Genomic DNA, 21,219 nt, shown 5'->3' with positions numbered 1-21,219 from the left:
AAAAATAATTTAAAAAACCTTTATAGTTAGGTGATCTTTCTATTGTATTTCAGCCTTAAGAGTACACAAACAAGGTTAGATGTATCCAAATGTCCATCATTCACCTTCTACAAAAGATTATTCGTATTTGTTGTGAGGCTAGTACTATTGCAATGAGTATTTCTTAACTAGTTATAATTTAATTGTTCCTCCCCAATTAGAATTGTGATTTTTTTCTTTTGATCATTTTCTTTTCAATTTTTAAAAGTTAAGATGCATGATTTTTTAGTTTCTAAATTATATAAATTTTTTCCTTGAATCTAATTGGCTCAAAAATTTTACATTTGGATTTCATGGGTCCACTATCTTAATCATTTTTTTAGGCAATTTTTTAGTTTCTTATTATTAAAAATTTATTGTCTCATTACTAACCTTTCACAAAAAAAATCTTTTTTATATATTTTACTTTCACAAGTTGTATAAAATTAAATTGTTGTAAAAATATAACAATTATCTCTTTCATCAAATATGTCTTAAGATTTTAATTATATGACAAAGATAAAAAATTTATTTTTGTTTTAATAGTTTATCTATTTTAACTTTTATTTCAAGACTTTTAATAATAGCAATTATCATATAAATTTATTAAATATTTTAATATAAAGTTATTATTATTAATTATAATTATAAAGTCCAACAAAATATTTAAAATTTTATCATTATTACACTTTTATAATTTAAAATTAATATGATGGTTTAAATACTATATCAAATATTTATAATATTTTTAGTCAAGTTAAATTAACTTATGGTTAATATCAACTCTACTTTCACTTTGTGGTAAATACGTTTAATTTTATTATTATTACACATTTATAATTCAAAATTAATATAATGCTTTAAATACTATATCAAATATTCATAATATTTTTTAGCCCAGTAAAAAATAACTTACTATTAATTTCAATTATTTTTGCTTTGTAAAATAATTACATCTCTTCAACTAATTACTATAACTATATTATAAGGTCTAACTTTAAATCTATTAATCAATATAATCATATTTATGCATATTAAAAGACAAGTAATGGCCACTAGTTGTGCACCCTAACTTCCCATGAAATTTTCACTCCCCTGCTTATAATTAAGGTTCCAAGGCCACATCATCAAATATAATGCCACATCAACATGCTTTTTGCTAAGATGTCCAAAACAGCGCCAAAAAAAGAGACCAATAGTCATGCTGGGCCCCAATACTTGTGCACCCAATACTTGTGCACCTGATGTGGCATCACATGATTGGTGGCTTTTTACAACAAAGGTATATTTTCATTCAATTATTGGTAGTCATCATTAGCAAAAGTTACAACTATTGGTGCAATGTTGTCACAAAAATTAAACATTAAATCACAGTAAGTAGGGGTAATAAATCAACAACTTCTAACAATTAGACCGAGCTCACTACTAGATTCTTCATATGTGACACTTTATTTTTTATGTGATGAACAGAGTTAATTAAAATTTTTCTGGGTATTGTTGATAGCTTGGGGTTTGCTACATCGATTCAATGTCAAATTGGTTGGCCTGTGATCAGTTTTGTGGTTATGTTCATGAATGCTTTTCTCGATCCTTCAATAAGTTTCACTAATCAGCGATATTAGAAGATTTTTCCTTTTATTAGATCAATTGGATGGATTTTTCTTTCGCTCCATTTGTTTCTCATCGTTTCTTGCTTCTATTAATCAGAACATTGGCGTTCACAGATACAAATAAATAACCATAAAACCACATTTGAGGACAAAGCCGGTGAGAGAGTTTCATTGTCATTCTGGTGAGAGCAGAATTACTGACAATGCACATTTCCAACGCATCAATTCTAATATATAATGTCAATGCCATCCATCCCCAATCTCAATATCAGAGCGTTATGTAGAGAGGGTTGGTTGAAAGAGGCGTTGCACATTTTGCTTTCTGCACACAACGCCCCTGTAAACTCTGGTACATATCTTCAACTATTGCAGAGTTGCATTTCCAAGAAATCCCTTTCAGAGGGTAAGCAAATACACGCTCACATCAATGAGAGGGGATTTAAGTTTGGCACGCACAAACTTTTACAAGATGCCCTTATCCACATGTATGACAAGTGCGGGGGATTAGTGAATGCACGCAAAGTATTTGACCAAATGACCGAGCGAGATGTCTTCTCATGGAATATCATAATTGCCGCTTACAGAAGACACGGTCTCCCGTACGAGGCACTGAGACTGTTTCACCAAATGCAACAAACTAGTATCCAACCCGATCAGTTCACCTTTGCCACTGTACTGCCAGCATGTGCCAAGGTAAGAGCTTTGGAACAGGGCATAGACATCCATCAAAGTGTAATTGAAAGAGGCTTTTTGTCGGATGATGTAGTGGCAAATAGTCTAGTAGATATGTATGCAAAATGTGGAAGCATAGACAAGGCGCGTGAACTATTTGATATAATGCCTAACAAAAATAGGGTTTCATGGAATGCCATGATTGCAGGATATGCACAAAATGGTGTTCTTGACGAGGCTTCGAGGGTTTTCAGACAAATGCCTCAGAAAGATGTGGTCTCATGGACTGCAATGATTGCAGGATATGCACAAAATGGGTTTGCTGAGAAGGCCTTGGAAACTTTCAAGCAAATGCAATTGGCAGGTGTAATTCCGGATTCCACAACCTTTGCCAGTCTCCTCCCGGCCTGTGCCAAAATGGGAGCTTTAGAACAGGGTATGCACATCCATCAAAGCATAATGGAAAGAGGATGCTTGTCCGATGTTACAGTTGCGAATGCCCTGGTAGATATGTATGCAAAATGTGGAAGCATACACAAGGCGCGTAACCTGTTTAATCTGATGCTAGAAAAAAATGTGGTCTCATGGAACTCCATGATTGCAGGATATGCACAAAATTGCGTTCTTGATGAGGCTTTGAGGATTTTTGAAGCAATGCCTCAAAGAAATGTAATCTCATGGAATGCCATGATTGGGGGATATGCACAAAATGGAATTGTCGAAAAAGCCTTTGAAACTTTTGAGCAAATGCAATTGGCTGGTGTAAAACCAGACTCAACAACCTTTGCCAGCATCCTTCCAGTCTGTGCCAAAATGGGAGCTTTAGAGCATGGTCTGGATATCCATCGAAGCATAATGGAGAGCGGATTATTGACAGATATTGTAGTTGCAAACGCGCTAGTAGATATGTATACAAAATGTGGAAACACACAGAAGGCATGTGAGTTGTTTGACAAAATGCCTCAAAGAAATGTTGTGTCGTGGACTGCAATGGTTGCAGGATATGCACAAAACGGATTTGTTGAAAAGGCTTTGGAAACTTTTAAGCAAATGCTATTGGCAGGTTTAAAGCCAGACTCCACAACGTTTTCCAGTGTCCTTCCAGCCTGCGCCAAAATGGGAGCTTTAGAACAGGGTATGGGCATCCATCAAAGCATAATCAAAAGTGGATTTTTGTCAGATATAGTTGCAAATGCCCTCGTAGACATGTATGCGAAATGTGGAAGCATAAATAAGGCTTGTGAGCTGTTTGACAATACACCTCAGAAAAATGTGATCTCATGGAATGCTATGATTGCTGGATTTGCACAAAATGGCTTTTGCCAAAATGCTCTCAAACTCTTTGAGGTTATGAAGCACTCTGGAGCATACCCTGACCATGTAAGCTTTGCTTCGGTTTTATTAGCTTGCAGCCACGCAGGTTTAGTGGACGAGGGCTGTAAATACTTCAATTCCATGGGTGCCTCTTATTGTATTAAGCCTAAACTTGATCATTATGTGCGCATGGTTGACCTTCTTGGCCGTGCTGGATATCTTGAGGAAACTTTAAACTTTATCATCAAAATGCCAATCAAACCTGTGGTGGTTGTATGGACATGTTTGCTTGGTGTCTGTAAAGAACATAAAAATATAGGATTAGGAAAATTAACAGCGACTCGTCTTTTTGAGCTGGATCCTAAAAATGCTTCTACTTATGTTCTTCTGTCAAACATTTACGCAGAGTTGGGCAGGTGGGATGAGGCTCAAATGATTAGGAGATTGATGAAAGATAGAGGAATTAACAAGACACCTGGATGTAGTTGGATTGAAGACCATAAAATGGTTCACGCTTTTTGTGTTGGAGACACATCACACCCACAGACACAGGAGATCTAAGCAAAATTGGAGAAATTGTCTCGGTAGGAAGGTCGTTTCCAGTTTCAAAACAGGTACTGGATGATGTGGAGAAGAACGAATTATAACTCTGCTACAATGGTGAGAACTTGGCAGTTGCATTTGGATTGTTAAAACGTAAAACGCTCCTCCTGGAACAACCATTAAAGACCTCACGAACCTTCAATTGTGTTGTCTTCCACACTGCAACACAAGTTCATTTCCAACATTGTTGCAAGGCAAATTGTTGTGAGAGATGCGAACTGTTTCCATCATTTCAAATAAGGACAATGTTAGGGAGATTTTTTGTGATACTAAGTGAAGCAATCTGCAAACATAAGCTTGCACTATAGCAAGGTGCACTGTGGCAGACCTGCAGTGATAAAATAGGGATCAGGCTTTATTTCCAGTTTTTAAAAGATGGTATCTAGTGTTTGGATTCTAGACCATACATTTGACTCAAAAAATTTAGATGTAGAGTTATGTTGTACACATCACTTCCTATAGTATACTGATGTTGTATTTGTTAAAGCCATGTTTTATGGTACCATGGAGGTATAATTACATTGAACTGTTTTCAGGAAACCTGCACATACTCGGGATGAAAAGCAAAAAGAGGGGAATGCTTAAAGGAAATGGAAAGACGCTTGGCCATCAGGAAATGTGAAAGAAGGGATACAATGAATCCAATGCTTGGAGATGACAGGAAAAGCATCTCTTAATAACTGTTAACTCCATCCTTAGTCATTTTGTATTGTCCTTTTGTATGGGCTAATAATAAAATATTGCCTATATCAAACCTGACATTTGGGATTCGATTACAGAAGAGATTATGTGTGCAAATTTGTGTATGTTTATGCCGATTTTACCTCATACATGGTTAGAAATTTCAGATGTTTCTTCACAACCCTCTGGTTTGTGGAAGAGCTAATATATTTGTGAACTTAATTTTTTTTATTAGATTTGATTTTTATTTATTTTTTCTTTATATTAATAATAATTTGTTAATATTTAGATGTGAAGAAATAAAATTAGTAAGTATTGTTTTAAGTATTGTTTTAAGTATTTGTAGTTCAGATAAACGATGAAATTTATCAATTAATGACAGAGAGAAGAGAATATAATTTATATTTGTAACAGTAAAATCACATTTCGATTTTATGTAAATATAATAAATGTCTAACTGTTGCCCCCATATTTGGCCTACATAAAATTTGAACTTCAAATCAATCTCAATGTCGAGTAAAGGTCCAATGAGTGTTTATGCGTAAGTAATGAACGCATTGTCCAAGGTCATTATTAGTTAAAATCCGAAAAATGGAAGAATTTTGAGAATTGCCACAAATTGAGGGAAATTGCTTGACAGTCAGGATCTAAACGTCATTTTATATCGTGTGGCCAACTTTCACCCAAACCCAGTTCATACTTTGTCATATTTTAAACTTTCAATTTTTCATGTCTGTTGCTCCCAAATGATTAAAATATCTCATTTAAGGCTTCGTCATGAGGTGTAAATAATTGTGTAGACCTTTTTCCCTTTCATTAATGTGTGTTTCGAATTTCAGGACCTAACTCCCTACCGTTTGAAAGTTATGCCATTTTTCTCTAGCCAAAGCGATATATTTAAAATATTTAAATTATTTCTCAAATGATAATTTAATATTTTAAATTATTTCAATATGTTTGGTCATTTGCGATAAGAAAATCGTCTTCAGACATCGGTGGCATTACTCCTTGATTCATTCTCAACGGAAAATGGTTTCCAAGGTGTAAAGGATAGCTCGTTGAAGCACAAGGTTAGAAATGCTCACTTTTTGAGCATTCTTAACCTCATTTCTTAACCTTTTGCCAAAAAGGTTTTTGAGCATTTCTAACTTCGTTTCTTAACCTTGTGGGTCCCACTTTGTCAAGAAGGTTAGAAATGCTCAAAAAGTGAGCATTCCTAACCTTTTTTCATAAGAGTTTTAAAAAAAACAAAAGAAAAGAGAGCTTGAAGTAGCAGGTTATCAATGCACTGAAGATAGCACCATATGCACCAAATGGATTTGACGAGGAATCTTTAGAAATTTTCAAGTAAATGCAGCTATTTGTTTATAAGAGCCAAACTCTCCTGGAATGGAAGTTTTGGAAGGGATATCAACACACACCAAGGTATAATGGATATGTTCTAATAGCCCTGGCCGCTGTGTTTGCAGAATGAATGAGAGTAAAACAACACATTGACATGTTTGATAAGCCTCAGATAAGGGAGCATGGACATGCCCGAGATGTGAATACGGATGCGAAATGTGGAAGGCATAGATAAGCTGTGAACCATTTGACAGACTTCCTCAAAGAAACGTATCTCATGGCAGACGTTGATCGCAAAGAAATGTGGTCGTATGGAACGTATGATTGCAGGGTACACATGATTATGTATATGTTGAATAGTCTTTAGAAGTTTCAGCAAATGCTTCTCGCAGGTGTAAAATGAAACTAGATTCCACAAAATCATAGTCGAAGATACTCAGTTAGAAATGCAAGTAAAATGATTAAGGAAAGACAAGGCGCGTATATTGTTTGACAGAATGTCTCAAGCCGATTTGTTTTGATGGAATGCAATGATTGTATGAAATGCACAATATTGATTTGTTGACGAGTCTTAACGTTATTTCTTTGTAACTGTTTGAAGGAATCACTGCGGACATGAATGCACCATGGCAGCCAAGACAACGCATGTGAACTGTTTGATAGAATCACATGGCAGCTTTAAACGCATCGTGGGAGTATAGACTACGCGTGTAAACTGTTTGATAGACTCCCTCAAAGAAATGTGGTCTCATCTACACATGAAAATTGTGGTAGGCGTTAACTCCAGCAAGGCGGTCTCACAACATGGTGAATGCGCATGACCACGCATGTCAACTTTTTTTGTTAATCCCTCAAAGCAATGCAGTCTCATGACATAGTGAATGCACAGGCAGTGCCTATAAACTGTTTGTCAGAATCTCTCAAAGAAATGTGGTCTCATGAAATGCGATAATTGCAGTCCACAAAATGGACTTTTGAATGGGTATTGACACCCATTAAAACATCTGTGCCACACGTTCCTTGTTTAGCAGAATACCTCAAATGATGTCATCTCATCGAAGGTAAAAGTTGCAGGTTATGCCGAAACAAATTAGTTTAACAGGGTTTAGAAACTTTCAATATTGCAAGTAATGTTTGCAAAATGTGGACGCACAGACCAATGCAGTGAATTGTTTGACAGAATGTCTCAAGGAAAGGTGACTTCATGAGTGCGATATGCACTAAAATAACATTCCCCCCCCAGTTTTCGTCGTAGTTGGGAGGGTGCTAGCAACATCTCTGGCTCAATGCTATGAGCTCCCTGCGGATGGGAATCGCGTGAAACACCTCGCCTCCTCTTTTCTATTATTGGACGAATCTTGTGGTCAGTTATTACGTATACAAGACTGGATCGATCTAGGGTGGGCCGGCGGACCTGGTTGGCACAAATAGATCCTCTGTAACTAAACTCTCCGAAACCAACTATGTATGATCGTGTTTACACTAGACCCTGCGGCGAGATCAGAGAGATGTTGAGTTCTGTCTTTTCCTTCCAAGGATGCATTGAAAGTGCTTTAGAAACATTCAAACGAATTCAATTTGTAGGTATAAAGCCAAAAGTACACTTCTCATACTCTGGCGGCATGCATGTAGAATGTGAATGCAGTAACAAGGCAAGTGAATTGTTTGACATAACGCCACAAAGAAATACAATCTTGTTGCATGCCATGATAACAAGGATTCTCTCAAAATGAATTTTATAAAAGTTTTAAAAGCATCCAAGCAATGTGAGTGGTAGGTGCAAAGCCACATTCTACAATCCATGCTCTACTTGAGACACATGGAAAATATGCAATCATTGACATCACACTTGAATTGTTTTGATAAAATACCTTAGAGATATGCCAACTCAAGGAATGCAATGATTGCAAAATCATCACAAAATAGACTTGGCAAGATTTGTTTGATGAGCATGAAGGTGCACTATGTTGGAAATCTTCCATGACAAAAGAACTTGACTTTGGAAAAGATTCTACAGAGAGGATTCATTAATATTTAACTTTGTGATGAAAAATGGAGAAGATGAGATTTTCTATGAAGTCATTCCCACATAAACTTGAAGGAATATATCTCAATTATAGTTATATGAATCACAATATGATTTATTTAATGTAAACATGAGAGCATGTGATGGATTACAGGGTCCCATATATTCACAAACTACGATGTGTACTCAAAAGATTTGTTCTTTTTGGTGTTGCCTCTTTAAGAGTCATAAAATATGGAGCTATTATAGGAGGGAGAAAGAAGTGAATACTCTAGTTCCAATAGATTTGAGCTATTTCATATAATGCATTGAAGATAATGTCATCCCATGAAATAATTTCAGAATGTGTACAACATGGATTTTGCAAGGAAGCTCTTGGTTTGAATTAATAAGGCCCCCGCGAACACCTTCTGATGATTGAAGTGTAGAATTGAAATTGAATGCAATCACAATCCTTTAAGAATGAGAACATACTGGAGAGTTGGTATATCATATGTGCCATAAATTTGAGAAATTTAGCACCTACTTGTTCAACGTAAAGGTTTGAATATCCTATTGAGGAGAGCATATGCGAAACTCACAAGGATGCTCTGATGTTGATGATACATATGTTATAGTAACGGTGTCAATGCATTAAATCAAGGAACATGGAATTCAACTTTTCTGAACATGAATTCAGATGGTGAGATGATTACGAGATCAAATGAAGCAAATGAAGATGGAGGCCACCTCGACAAAATCAGCAAATGAATTATTTCTTCAATGTAATGGGTTTGATATTATTTTTGTAAAAAGTGACTTATGTCGCTTATTGTAACCCAAGGTTAGAAGGTTGACTTCTTTTGCACATAAAAGTGTAGGTTACTAACTCTTTGAAATTTAGGCAGAAAAGAGTTAGTTATTAACCCAGGATTAAAGTTAGTTACTAAGGTGGTTATTCTGGGAAGCCTATAAATACAAGGCTATTGGTAATGCATCGGGGGAGACTTTTTACAAAGGGGAAAACTCTGCTGGAATTCCAGGAGAAACTTGTAATGATATTTTGATTTGCACCATGTATAGAAAGGATTTTGGACTTGTATATTTCCAAAAGGATAATGAAGAATACGTCTTAGTTCGTATGTTCTAAATGCATTCATGTGTTATCATTGTCAATTTCTCGTATGTCAAATTGGTAGTCTTTTTATGCATGTGTGATCTGTACGATTGATGTGATGATGCACAAGCAACCTTTGGTATCTCAGTTTGAATGTGTTGAAGTGTCTTATCTCTTCGTATGTTGAGATTTATCATTCTTCTTTATCGTCATCTCATGGCTAAGCATATTACCTTATAAACTCCCCTTGTAACTTGTTGTTAATGTTGGGAAATCTCAGTTGATGGTCGTATGTCTATTGTTGGGGTTTCTATCTTTATTCCTCTTTAATTTTATGTTTTCTCCTTTATGTACTTTCAGGTTAAAAGTACACAAAATCCTAAGTACCCCTATCATACGAGGGAGCTACCCCTCTCAAACGCAGAGGAAGATCGTGTTTCATAGAACGATCTCTCCAACTGTTGGAACGTTTGTCACTGCTTATCGGGCAAACAGGGTCAGTTTCAGGTAAACGACCGCAGTGACAAATTTGTTTACCAACAGATTTTTGGCGACTCTGCTGGGGAGTGACATACCAGTGTGCTTTGATAATCATAAATTGTAAGGTACCTTCTTTAGAATGAAGGTTGGCGACTCTGTCTGAAATATTGAATTTAGAATAATGGTTTGGTACCAAGGAAAATTGGAAAGTGACAGTGATAGTGATGATGAAGATTATATATATCCAAAGAGACCAGTTCTTGATGAACCTATACAAGTTGACTTCTTGAAGAAATTTTATGGTGGCATGTAGTTTACTCCGGATAAGATTGATCGCTCCTTATGTCAAGTGTTGCAAGACATTGAAGAAAAAGATGGAAAGGAGATTGGTTTTCTCGCTTGCGATCATATACCCAAGTTAACAATCAAGAAAGATGAAGACAAAAGTGACATTTCTCCTGTACAAATTGTTCAACTGAATCAAAGTCATGATGAACCTGCACAGGTCAACTTCTTGAAGAGATTCAATAGTGGAAAGGAACTTGATCCTCATAAAATTAATCCTTCTCTACTTCAGAATCTGCAAAAGATTGAGGAAAAAGATGGAAGAGAGAACAAAATTTTTGCTTGTGACTGTATTCTTGAATCAACAATGGATAATAACGATGATGCTCATTCTCTTTCACTTATTTCTCGACAAAATCAGGTTCTCACTGATTCACATATAAAGTTTTTGAAAAGCTTCTATGGAAATATGAAACTTGATCATGCCAAAGTACATCCTTCTCTGCTCTGAACATTGCAAGAGGTTGAACAAAAAGAAGAGGGAATAGATTATTTTCTTGAAGATGTGTGCACTCCTGATGAGATGTCTTGTGATCCAAATTTTGAAAAAGATTCATCACATTATGCATGTGTTAAGGAAGATAAAGCCGTATTATCTCATAAGGATACATGTCAAAAGAAAGATCAAGATGAAGTGTGTGAGGAAGAAAAAGAAGACTGTGTTCCTATATGTCATGAGCATTATGAAGATCACCATGGCAAGGAGGAAGTCTTCTATGATCCTGAAAACAAAGAGTTTGAAGGAGGAATAAATGATTTCAAGACTTCCATGCAGCTCAAGCTTCAGGAAAATGGTGAAGAGGAAAGGTATAAACATGAGTCTCCTATAGTTATCATTCCAACTTGGTGTATCAATTCTTCCGACGATGACTTTTTATGTGGAGAGGATATTCTCAATCATCCAACACTGATAGTTGAAGATGAAATCTTTTCCGAGCAAATCAAAGAATTGGAGACCTTTACTGAACTTTTAGATCAGCCCCGAGTGAAAGAAGATGAACCATCAAGTATCCACTCTTTATCATACATGCCACCTGACTATGAAGTTTTTAAATTCCATGAAGAGTGTGATGAAGAGGAATCATTGGGACAGGAGAACACAAAAAGTAATGCAGATGTCTATGAGTAGGTTGAAAATGAAGTCTATGAAGGTTTATCAACAAATGTCCCTATCTTGATGGAATTTCAATCTATGCCTTATGAAGTATGCAAGGTTCAAAACAATCCTCCTTTTGAATCTTTAAATCAAGAAGACACCCCTATCAAAGAGGATAGTTTTGGGAACTATACCAGGAATCTAGAGATAAATGAGGTAATGGATGATCTAATGAAGGAAGCCAATGAAGTTAATTCTGATAATGTTTGTATTAAATATTGGTGTTTGAAGGTTTCAAATGACGACTTCTCCTATGGTGAAAGTGTGTGTCTCAACCCTTTGTTTTCAGATGAGTGTATTTCTATAGGTGCTTTTCAAGTTGATATTCAAGAACATGATTCGATGGACGTGTCAACTCAAGTTCCTTCACATCACAGATTATATGAAGGTTGTCCAATTCGTAGATTAATTTATTGCAAGCCAGACTATCAGAGGGATCTTCAGATAGAGGATATAGGTATACTTGGGAATATTCAACAAATTGCCAATAATGTTCAAAATGGTACCCAAATCTTTCAAGAGAGCTCGCCGATTTATGATGAGATATGGTTGTTTGGTTCATCTCTCAAAGATATTTCTCATCTTCTACATGTTGATCTTGCCAGCCTGCTGAGCTTATAGGTATCACATGGATGCACTCCACTGTTCCGCAAAGGTGCCTATTTCTCTCAGTCCGTGAATGGTTTTGTATGATAATCCTGGAGAAGTTTGAGGTGGGCTTTGCCGACCATGTACATACTTTAGTTAGAAGTTTTGTTCTGTTCATCCCATTTTTGGTTTGTGTCTGGTTTCTCCAGCTATTCCCTATGTTGTTTCCTCTTTGACTCTATTGCCCAATGGATAGTGCACTAGCCTGCGAACTAGAGATTTTGAGTTCAACATGCGTCCTTTGCAGTCCTTGTCCCCAGTCAGAGCTAGCTGTTGCCCCCATATTTGGCCTACATAAAATTTGAACTTCAAATCAATCTCAATGTCGAGTAAAGGTCCAATGAGTGTTTACGCGTAAGTAATGAACGCATTGTCCAAAGTCATTACTAGTTAAAATCCAAAAAATTGAAGAATTTTGAGAATTACCACAAATTGAGGGAAATTGCTTGACAGTCAGGATCTAAACGTCATTTTATATTGTGTGGCCAACTTTCACCTGAACCTAGTTCATACTTTGTCATATTTTAAACTTTCAATTTTTGGTGTCTGTTGCTCCCAAATGATTAAAATATCTCATTTAAGGCTTCGTCATGAGGTGTAAATAATTGTGTAGACCTTTTTCCCTTTCATTAATGTGTGTTTCGAATTTCAGGACCTAACTCCCTACCGTTTGAAAGTTATGCCATTTTTCTCTAGCCAAAGCGATATATTTAAAATATTTAAATTATTTCTCAAATGATAATTTAATATTTTAAATTATTTCAATATGTTTGGTCATTTGCGATAAGAAAATCATCTTCAGACATCAGTGGCATTCCTCCCTGATTCATTCTCAATGGAAAATGGTTTCCAAAGTGTAAAGGATAGCTCGTTGAAGCACAAGGTTAGAAATGCTCACTTTTTGAGCATTCTTAACCTCATTTCTTAACCTTTTGCCAAAAAGGTTAGAAATGCTCACTTTTTGAGCATTTCTAACTCATATTTCTAACCTTTCACAAAAAAGGTTAGAAATGCTCACTTTTTGAGCATTTCTAACTTCGTTTCTTAACCTTGCGGGTCCCACTTTGTCAAGAAGGTTAGAAATGCTCAAAAAGTGAGCATTCTTAACCCTTTTTCATAAGAGTTTTAAAAAAAACAAAAGAAAAGAGATCTTGAAGTAGCAGGTTATCAATGCACTGAAGATAGCACCATATGCACCAAATGGATTTGACGAGGAATTTTTAGAAATTTTCAAGTAAATGCAGCCATTTGTTTATAAGAGCCAAACTCTCCTGGAATGGAAGTTCTGGAAGGGATATCAACATGCACCAAGGTATAATGGATATGTTCTAACAGCCTTGGCCACCATGTTTGTAGAATGAATAAGAGTAAAACAACGCATTGACATGTTTGATAAGCCTCAGATAAGGGAGCATGGACATGCCCGAGATGTGAATACGGATGCGAAATGTGGAAGGCATAGATAAGCTGTGAACCATTTGACAGAATTCCTCAAAGAAACGTATCTCATGGTAGACATTGATCGCAAAGAAATGTGGTCGTATGGAATGTAAGATCGCAGGGTACACATGATTATGTATATGTTGAATAGTCTTTAGAAGTTTCAGCAAATGCTTCTCGCAGGTGTAAAATGAAACTAGATTCCACAAAATCATAGTCGAAGATACTTAGTTAGAAATGCAAGTAAAATGATTAAGGAAAGACAAGGCGCGTATATTGTTTGACAGAATGTCTCAAGCCGATGTGTTTTGATGGAATGCAATGATTGCATGAAATGCACAATATTGATTTCTTGACGAGTCTTAACGTTATTTCTTTGTAACTGTTTGAAGGAATCACTGCGGACATGAATGCACCATGGTAGCCTAGACAACGCATGTGAACTGTTTGATAGAATCACATGGCAGCTTTAAATGCACTGTGGGAGTATAGACTACGCGTGTAAACTGTTTGATAGACTCCCTCAAAGAAATGTGGTCTCATCTACACATGAAAATTGTGGTAGGCGTTAACTCCAGCAAGGCGGTCTCACAACATGGTGAATGCGCATGACCACGCATGTCAACTTTTTTTGTTAATCCCTCAAAGCAATGCAGTCTCATGACATAGTGAATGCACAGGCAGCGCCTATAAACTATTTGTCAGAATCTCTCAAAGAAATGTGGTCTCATGAAATGAGATAATTGCAGTCCACAAAATGGACTTTTGAATGGGTATTGACACCCATTAAAACATATGCGCCACACGTTCCTTGTTTAGCAGAATACCTCAAATGATGTCATCTCATTGAAGGTAAAAGTTGCAGGTTATGCCGAAACAAATTAGTTTAACAGGGTTTAGAAACTTTCAATATTGCAAGTAATGTTTGCAAAATGTGGACGCACAGACCAATGCAGTGAATTGTTTGACATAATGTCTCAAGGAAAGGTGACTTCATGAGTGCGATATGCACTAAAATAACATTCCCCCCCCAGTTTTCGTCGTAGTTTGGAGGGTGCTAGCAACATCTCTGGCTCAGTGCTATGGGCTCCCTGCGGATGGGAATCACGCGAAGCACCTCGCCCCCTCTTTTCTATTATTGGACGAATCTTGTGGTCAGTTATTACGTATACAAGACTGGATCGGTCTAGGGTGGGCCGGCAGACCTGGTTGGCACAAATAGATCCTCTGTAACTAAACTCTCTGAAACCAACTATGTATGATCGTGTTTACACTGAACCCTGCAGCGAGATCAGAGAGATGCTGAGTTCTGTCTTTTCCTTCCAAGGATGCATTGAAAGTGCTTTAGAAACATTCAAACGAATTCAATTTGTAGGTATAAAGCCAAAAGTACACTTCTCATACTCTGGCGGCATGCATGTAGAATGTGAATGCAGTAACAAGGCAAGTGAATTGTTTGACATAACGCCACAAAGAAATACAATCTTGTTGCATGCCATGATCACAGGGATTCTCTCAAAATGAATTTTATAAAAGTTTTAAAAGCATCCAAGCAATGTGAGTGGTAGGTGCAAAGCCACATTCTACAATCCATGCTCTACTTGAGACACATGCGAAATATGCAATCATTGACATCACACCTGAATTGTTTTGATAAAATACCTTAGAGATATGCCAACTCAAGGAATGCAATGATTGCAAAATCATCACAAAATAGACTTGGCACGATTTGTTTGATGAGCATGAAGGTGCACTATGTTGTAAATCTTCCATGACAAAAGAACTTGACTTTGGAAAAGATTCTACAGAGAGGATTCATTAATATTTAACTTTGTGATGAAAAATGAAGAAGATGAGATTTTCTATGAAGTCATTCCCACATAAACTTGAAGGAATATATCTCAATTATAGTTATATGAATCACAATATGATTTATTTAATGTAAACATGAGAGCATGTGATGGATTACAGGGTCCCATATATTCACAAAATACGATGTGTACTCAAAAGATTTGTTCTTTTTGGTGTTGCCTCTTTAAGAGTCATAAAATATGGAGCTATTATAGGAGGGAGAAAGAAGTGAATACTCTAGTTCCAATAGATGTGAGCTATTTCATATAATGCATTGAAGATTATGTCATCCCATGAAATAATTTCAGAATGTGTACAACATGGATTTTGCAAGGAAGCTCTTGGTTTGAATTAATAAGGCCCCCGCGAACACCTTCTGATGATTGAAGTGCAGAATTGAAATTGAATGCAATCACAATCCTTTAAGAATGAGAACATATTGGAGAGTTGGTATATCATATGTGCCATAAATTTGAGAAATTTAGCACCTACTTGTTCAACGTAAAGGTTCGAATATCCTATTGAGGAGAGCATATGTGAAACTCACAAGGATGCTCTGATGTTGATGATACATATGTTATAGTAACGGTGTCAATGCATTAAATCAAGGAACATGGAATTCAACTTTTCTGAACATGAATTTAGATGGTGAGATGATTACGAGATCAAATGAAGCAAATGAAGATGGAGGCCACCTCGACAAAATCAGCAAATGAATTATTTCTTCAATGTAATGGGTTTGATATTATTTTTGTAAAAAGTGACTTATGTCGCTTATTGTAACCCAAGGTTAGAAGGTTGACTTCTTCTGCGTATAAAAGTGTAGGTTACTAACTCTTTGAAATTCACGTAGAAAAGAGTTATTTATTAACCCAGTATTAAAGTTAGTTACTAAGGTGGTTATTCTGGGAAGCCTATAAATACAAGGCTATTGGTAATGCATTGGGGGAGACTTTTTACAGAGGGGAAAACTCTGCTGGAATTCCAGGAGAAACTTGTAATGATATTTTGATTTGCACTATGTATAGAAAGGATTTTGGACTTGTATATTTCCAAAAGGATAATGAAGAATACGTCTTAGTTCGTATGTTCTAAATGTATTCATGTGTTATCATTGTCAATTTCTCGTATGTCAAATTGGTAGTCTTTTTATGCATTTGTGATCAGTACGATTGATGTGATGATGCACAAGCAACCTTTGGTATCTCAGTTTGAATGTGTTGAAGTGTCTTATCTCTTCGTATGTTGAGATTTATCCTTCTTCTTTATCGTCATCTCATGGTTAAGCATATTACCTTATAAACTCCCCTTGTAACTTGTTGTTAATGTTGGGAAATCTCAATGGATGGTATGTCTATTGTTGGGGTTTCTATCTTTATTCCTCTTTAGTTTTATGTTTTCTCCTTTATGTACTTTCAGGTTAAAAGTACACAAAATCCTAAATACCTTTATCATACGAGGGAGCTGCCCCTCTCAAACGCAGAGGAAGATCGTGTTTCATAGAACGATCTCTCCAACTATTGGAACATTTGTCACTGCTTATCGGGGAAATAGGGTCAGTTTCAGGTAAACGACCGCAGTGACAAATCTGTTTACCAACACTAACATAATGAAGTTTTATAAAAAGATGCTAGTGAAAGGGTTAAGGGTAATTGGGAAATAGCTAGATAGAGTTTTGCTTTTCTGTTAGCATAAAAAGTGGGGATCATAAACCCAAGTTTTGTGTCCCAAGCATTCTCTATGTTTTGTATGTATACCCTATACTTGCACAAGATATCGGGAATTAGATTAAATTATAATGAAGAACCATACAAGATATCAAAATAACTTGAATAGAAGTTAAATGATAGTCCATACCATCACAAATTATTATTAAAAAATTTCAATATATTGATACATCTTATATTACATTTTCATCAATCTCTTGAATATCTTTGTACCTCATACATCTATTTTTATACAATTTTCTTCCTATGTATCTTCTATTACTTCTTTCTCGTTATATTTTACTCTACTCTACACACATATTTTCCTAATGGGATATTTCCCTTACAAAGTGTTTGTTGGCTGGGAGTTTTGCAACCCTCTTATGGTGCTTTATGATAGGTTTTCCTAGTTTATATTTGTTCTCTATTGTTTTCTCTACTATCATCATCCCCTCTTCAAAACTGCGTCTTATCTTCAAGAAATTGGAATCGAAAGAAGTTATTTGTGAGGACATTGACAGTAATGCTTAACCTTACGCCATTAATATAGCATTGTTATTTTGTTCCATCTAGTGTTCGAAGTTGTATAACTCCAAATTGGAGGATTACATTGATATAGTAAGGGCTTGGCCATTTGACTTTTAGTTTACCTTGTTTTTTGGAATTTACAATCATAGCGAAGAACTATGTCATCTTTCTTGAATTTTTTGAGTCATAAATTTCAGTCACGCAATGCTTCTTCTCTTCTTTCTGAATTTGGATGATAGGCTGCTAGAAATCTATCCTTATCTAATTTATTTAGTTCTTCAATTCTTTGTTTTAAATATTCATCATTTGTTATTCTAAGGGTGAGGGTGATACAAAATTTGGGTACTATAAAATTTAAGGGTAGACTAGCATCCATCCCATAATCTTATGCAAATGGGGTAAACTTTGTGGACCTTTTGAAGGTAGTAAGATATGCCCATAATACCATAATTATTTTCATGTCCCAATCAAGTTTATTGTTATGGCACATTTACTCAATGTAGTGCCTATAATTTTATTAAAGCCCTTGTTTGCAATATTAGCTTGAGGACAGGATGGTGTACTCATATTATGAGTTATCATGAAAGTTCTACTAAGTAGTTTTGAGATTACTTTATTGACAAAGTAGTTTCCTTGATGACTAGTTATGTTTAGCAAACATCCAAGTGATGATGTTTTTGTATATGAATTTGGGGGTTAGTCTTTTTTATACAATCCTTTGTAGATTCTAATTCAACCCATTTGGTAAGATATTCCACACCACTTATAATGAATATAGTTTTGCAAAGTTTAGTTGGTGGGTTGATTGGTCCTATGAAATCAACAACCCATTTTTCAAATGGTGTTTGAGCTAAGATCGGATGTAACGACATTTCATCTCTTGTAGTTGGTCTGCAAAATCTTTGACATATATCATGTCGTTTAACATATTTCTTACCATTCTTATGTAGGGTAGGTCACCATAATCCTTTTAGATTTGTTTTCTTAGTGGTGGTGTCTTTGGAATAATGACAACCGAATATTATTTCATGTGCTTCCTTAGGATATCTTTCCTTTCAATATGTCGCAATGAATGATATTATTCCTTCCTATCTTATAAAGTTCTCCTTTTAGCAATGTAAAGGAAGAGATTTCTATAGTAGCGGTTGTTTGTCTTGTGGTGTCACATCAAGTGGATATTATTCTATAAAAAATATAGTAGCTACATTATAAAGTTCTTGTGATGTCGTAATGATTTTGAACAAGTTTGTGCTAGGAAAATCCTCTAAATGCTCACCGAGTTGTCTCATATTAGTTCAAGAAACATAATCTAGACCTTGATTGTTCGTCTTGGATTTACCGTGATGTTAAAATCAAACTCTTAAAACATTAATAACCATCAACATATTCTTCCTCGACTTATTGACCTATTCAATAGACATCTTAGAGGCTCATGGTCAACGCAAAAAGTAAATGGTGTAGACAAGAGATAGTATTTGAACTTTTTTAGGGCATACATCATTGCTAGGGCCTATATCTTTCAATAGTAGTATAGTTGTTCTCAGTCTATGATTTTTTTAAGGCAATTGGGTGATCCTTATTTTCATGTGATTGGGATAGAACTAATCTAATAGCTATTTCACAGGAACCAACATGAACATGTGAAAAGGAGTTGTCCAATCCAAAAATATTAGTATGGGTGCTTTGGTAATCTTTATAGATGATGTGTCGAAATAATGTACCAAAGGATACCACAAAGATACATTTCTTGATGCTCAGAGGGATTCACAGACTTCTACATCATTCCAACATGGTCCAAATTATTTGAATGTGATTCTTGACTAACCCATAGAACATCCAATCATCTGGATAGACTTTTGGGAAGTCATGAATTAAATCTTTGAAAGCATTAACCATTATGCAGTTGAAGACTATCAAAGCAGTCTTTAGTCCAAAGGGCATGCATGTAGACATGAATGATCCCCATTTTGTAGAAAAAATAGTTTTTGGTTGATCTTCTTCTCGTATTTTTACCTAATGTTATTAAAAAAATCCATCAATGGATGTTATATCTCTCTCTTTGCAAAAAATTCTAGTATTTCTAGTGAAAGACACTTCCAAACAAAAATCAAGTAATCTATATTCCACGGACATAGACAACAAAAATTCAAAACAAAAATAGTAACACATTAAAGTGACAATAATTTAGAATGATAACATTAACTCTTAAATGCAACAAGAACTTCAGACTTGGTAGAGCAACACAATATAATCATTCTTTCTTAGACTTGAGATAAATAATCGAACAAAGAACTAACATTTGATGAGATTAATAGAACAATGGACTATATGCTAATGTGAGAGCAAGAAATCAACATAATTACATTAATTGTCTGAGACGATAATCTAGCCTCTTTCTTCCAACCAAGGTCATTCTCTCTTTTCATTTTTTATTTCTTTGTTGCTCGATTGGTTCCCTTGTTGCATTTTTTTCTCTCTTCGATCTTTCTTGGCATCTATCTCTTCTTTTTGTTTCTAGGAATGTCTAGCCTCTCCACTCTCCCCTCTCTTCTTTGAACCAATCCTAGCTTCACCAATTGTCCCACACCATTCCAATAATTGTCCCCAAACTAATTCCAAACCGAATTTTCCCAAATAAAGTGAAATTGATATAACAAAACAAGAAAATTAGAAACTGTTAGATGCTCTTGCATTAGAATCCCCTGGAGACTAAAGAAAACATGTGCTCTTGTGCATGAATTCATCAATGGAATGACATAACTATCAAGAGGTTCTCTCTCATTGACCCCCTAGGTATACACAAGTGATTACCTTTTTGCAATACAAAATTAATCCATGGTTCGTGATATCTACTGAGAGAACTACTATAAGCTGCATATGCCTTCTTGACACAAGAACACACATATTTAGATCCTTCAAGTTCTCAAACCCAACATGAGTAGTGTAAATGGAATGAAATAACAAATGACTTTAACTCAACACATCAACAAGCTCACATACTTTCCAACTCAAATAAATTATCAAGCTATCCATTCTTACAATAAAAAACTTATATCTGATAGCAATCGAATTCTCATCTCTGAAACCTTTGCACATTCTTCATTCTTCTTCTTTCATAGATATGAGAATGCAAGGGCTAAAACTCTCATTTATCAACTCTTTCTCAAGGAATTCTTCAACCTCCAATGCTTGAATCTCAATTTCTTTAATTGTTGCAACCTCTTCAACTACTACAATCTCATTCTTTGTTGTATTGTATTTAGGCACTACTGCACTTATCTCCTCATCCTCATTCTTTTCCTTTAGGCCTTCCAATGACACATCCCTATTGCAAATTCATTATCTTTGACTTCTTGTCTAGCTCTTGCAATCACAACATCATTAGGAAAATACTTCATTTCCAAGGCATCCATTCTACTCGCAATCATTTTCAATTTCATACAAAGCTTTCTTTTTTGCACCTCGTCCTAGTACCTTTCCCAAGATGGGATTATCATCGACCTTCGTATGACCCATATCATAGTTCCCTTTGAATTCATCTTCAACTCTCACAATCACAAGAAATATTTTGTGTACCTCTTCTCCACCCTCTATAGTCATAGATCTCCTCTCACCTACAACAAATTCTTCTAGGGATCGAATCCCCTGTAGTTATAGATTCCTCTTCTGAAACTAACTCCTTCTAGGGTTTCCTTGAGATA

General features: G+C 35.6%; 1 protein-coding gene across 2 annotated transcripts; it reads left to right on the top strand.

Annotated features, from left to right (window-relative positions):
• The first annotated feature begins 1,456 nt into the window (after window positions 1-1,456).
• LOC131073398 (pentatricopeptide repeat-containing protein At2g13600) lies at window positions 1,457-5,023 on the top strand. Of its 2 annotated transcripts, none has more exons than XM_058009834.2 (2): window positions 1,457-4,274; window positions 4,754-5,023. In XM_058009834.2, the coding sequence occupies exon 1, from the start codon at window positions 1,866-1,868 to the stop codon at window positions 4,173-4,175; it is 2,310 nt and encodes a 769-aa protein (XP_057865817.1). In that variant the 5' UTR covers window positions 1,457-1,865; the 3' UTR covers window positions 4,176-4,274; window positions 4,754-5,023. The 2 variants fall into 2 exon arrangements, with proteins under 2 accessions (XP_057865817.1, XP_057865818.1); XM_058009835.2 differs by having other exon boundaries at window positions 2,203-2,321; window positions 2,509-5,023.
• The last annotated feature ends 16,196 nt before the right edge of the window (window positions 5,024-21,219 follow it).

The sequence above is a fragment of the Cryptomeria japonica genome, chromosome 10 (assembly GCF_030272615.1).
Source record: "Cryptomeria japonica chromosome 10, Sugi_1.0, whole genome shotgun sequence".
In the NCBI taxonomy this organism is placed as follows: domain Eukaryota; kingdom Viridiplantae; phylum Streptophyta; class Pinopsida; order Cupressales; family Cupressaceae; genus Cryptomeria; species Cryptomeria japonica.
Note: the sequence above shows the minus strand (reverse complement) of the source record. Positions and strands in the feature narration are given on the sequence as shown.

Coding starts and splice junctions, on each gene's coding strand:
- LOC131073398 (XM_058009834.2), top strand. CDS start 1,866: ATGTCAATGCCATCCATCCCCAATCTCAATATCAGAGCGTTATGTAGA.